We start from the raw sequence: 2,845 nt of genomic DNA on the forward strand, positions 1-2,845 counted from the left end.
GACCACGCATGTTTCTCGGTTTATGCAACATGCATATATCAACAAGAAAATGAAAAGTCCATATGATTGAACCTGCTTTTCTTCAAATATCTGATCAAATTATGGGACACAGTCACTAGTCTCGAATGCAAACCACTATTTACAGCTTAAATCAATGATAGAGAAGGGCATTCAGTTGCAAAATTCTACTTTATATAATGCGACAACGGATCCCACCAGCCTCTTTATAAACTAAACAGCAGCCTATGTCAAGAAATAGGTTGTAAAAGCTTACTTTTAGGATAAAGAGTCTAACTAAAGTCCAGTTAAAAGAAACACCTAAGATCAATTCCGTGAGATGCTAAACAAGCTCTTCGAGCTGGAAAAGGCCACCTTCTGCTGAGGCCAAATCCAAATTGCCCTTGTATTGCATGTCTTTCCCACGTCATCATACAGAATGGAGTAGTTTGAGCTGCTTAGTTCCTGGAGTAGCAAATTTACTGCTATCATAATTGTATGTTTGTTGGGTACTGCCCACTCCACCGACAACCAAGTTGTCCTTTACAACCATAACACCCGGTCCCTTCTGCAAATTCCTGAGAGAACTGCTAGGCAGCCTGGCATCAGCATCTTTAAACTTCTTCTCACCAAATCCCAATGTGACATTTGTTACAGAAAATGAAGTTCCATTTCCTTGATCGAGATAGTCATGAGTATAAGTAAAAAAGAAACCTCTTGAGTGCTTTCTTGCATTTAGCATCAGAGCCTGGCTTCTTTGCATAAATACTGTCATCGAAATGGATCACCAGATGCACGAACTACAGATCTCCATCCTAGGCCATCACCATTGTGTTACTATAATTTAAATCTTGAATAGATTTGGTTGTGACTGTACCGTAAGAGGACTTGACCCATCCAGTCGAGGATATGAACCTGGTTGTATTTGTAATGAATGTTCCATTTAAACCCTTGAAATCTGCAAAAGTAGAAACACTAAGAGGAACAACATCATGCTCCAAAAGCTTCCCTTCAGTGTTAGTGCTCTTACTATCCAACCATATATGCAAATTAGCATCAATATACCACACATTTAAAGCATTTGTAACACTAAAACCTAGTTTGTGGATTTCCCATCCAACAAGTTCCCCAAAAATGGGGTAATTTCAATATCATAAGTAGGGAGATCAAATTAACCAATACCGCTAATGGGTCTCCACAAGAGAGGATTAATTCCTCCTGTATACACCACAGTAAAAGGCCAAACAACACCAACCACTTCACCATCCAAATTAACCACAACTTCCGTAAAAGGTCCATTCCCTCCCAAATTTGTAAGATTATTGGCTGCAATATAATCGTTCAGAGGGTTTCCATACCAAAACTTGTCATTCTCATGAAAAGACAAATACACCTCCAACACAGCCCGATAAGCATTCAGGGGAATTTCAAATTCCTTCACTTTAATATCAGTAGCATTCTCAATCTCATACCACAACCCATCATTTAATGGCAAATGCCGCAAAAAGGGTAGGATCAAATCAGCCTTAGAACCAACCCCAGATCCTTCTGCTTTTTCCTCAAAATGATTCATTTTTTTCACAGAAGGGTAAAAATAAAGGGTTACATTGACATGGTAAACACCAGTATAAGTCTTGTCAACAAGATTTCCCATATAAACAGGAAAAGTTTGCATCTTGTTCATTAAAAGCAATGAGGTATACCTTGTGATATCCTTTTTGACACTCCAGACAATCCAAGTGGCACTAGGCTCAGCTGTGCAGCTCCTGAGTAGCTCCACCCCAGACAACCGAACTCCAAAAATCCTGTCTCATTGCCTCCCTTTACATGTGGCATTCCACTCCAGGACAATTTTCGAAAATTCCTGATATGGGCAATTAGATGGAAAGGTGTAGTTTGCAAAGACAGGAGGTTCACCATAAGTGTAGCCAAAGTCATGTTGCAGAATGGTGAGGGAACATGGCTTGGCGTTTGGGACACTGATGGGTTTGGTGACTTCAAAAAAGAGAGTTGGTGGGATGGTGTCATTGGTTGATGGTTGGGAGTGAAGCGTTGATTTGAGGAGGGTTTTGGATTTGTGGAGGTTGGCTTGGCTGAAGAGAGGATGGAGATATAGAAGGGATAAAAAGAAGAGCAAAAGGAAGGAAGAGGAAGACAGGGATGGTGCTTGGTAGGAACTAGGGAGGTTGTTGCCTTGAAGGGTACTACTACTAATAAGTTTGCTTTTGGAGTTGAAAACAATGTCTACGATTGAAGAGTTGAAGGGGAAAAACAACATAGAAAAAATTAGAACGACAGACAACTGGGGAGAAAAACAAGGGATAGACTTTGAACCTAAACTGAGAATGGTAGGCATAGAAAGAAAAAAATCTGAGAGGATGGAGAAATAGAAGGGATAAAAAGAAGAGCAAAGGGAAGCTAGAGGAAGACATGGATGGTGCTTGCCGCTTGGGAGGGACTAGGGAGGTTTTTGCTTTGAGGGGTACTACTATTTATAAGTTTGCTTTTGGAGTTAAAAGCTATGACTATGATTGAAGATTTGAAGGGAAAAATAACATCGAAAAAGTTAGAAGGGCAGACAATTGGGGAGAAAAACAAGGGATAGACTTGAACCAAAACTGGGAGTGGTAGGCATAGAAAGAAAAAAAAAATCTGACTTGATTAGGAAGTAGAACGATGACATTAAATTACAAGTTGGCTTTTAGGAGAAAAAAACCTGCAAAATTAGCTATATAATGGCATGATCCATTATCATTGTATTAGACCCAAGATTCATTATACATATATATAAAATGTGCAATGGATGAAAATTAGTCGTTTAGGAAGTTGAGATTTTTTTAAATGTATT

General features: G+C 39.3%; 1 protein-coding gene across 1 annotated transcript; it reads right to left on the reverse strand.

Annotated features, from left to right (window-relative positions):
* LOC18594184 (peptide-N4-(N-acetyl-beta-glucosaminyl)asparagine amidase A) lies at positions 428–1,651 on the reverse strand. Its single transcript, XM_018124269.1, has 3 exons — positions 1,180–1,651; positions 875–1,093; positions 428–765 (listed from the first exon to the last, which is right to left on the reverse strand). Exons 1-3 carry the CDS (start codon positions 1,649–1,651, stop codon positions 428–430), a joined length of 1,029 nt encoding a protein of 342 aa, XP_017979758.1.

The sequence above is a fragment of the Theobroma cacao genome, chromosome 7, assembly GCF_000208745.1.
Source record: "Theobroma cacao cultivar B97-61/B2 chromosome 7, Criollo_cocoa_genome_V2, whole genome shotgun sequence".
Taxonomy (NCBI): Eukaryota; Viridiplantae; Streptophyta; class Magnoliopsida; order Malvales; family Malvaceae; genus Theobroma; species Theobroma cacao.

Coding starts and splice junctions, on each gene's coding strand:
- LOC18594184 (XM_018124269.1), bottom strand. CDS start 1,651: ATGGGAAATCTTGTTGACAAGACTTATACTGGTGTTTACCATGTCAAT. Junction 1,094..1,179: donor CTTGTGGAGACCCATTAGCG/GTATTGGTTAAT, acceptor TCCACAAACTAG/GTTTTAGTGTTACAAATGCT. Junction 766..874: donor ATGGGTCAAGTCCTCTTACG/GTACAGTCACAA, acceptor TTTCGATGACAG/TATTTATGCAAAGAAGCCAG.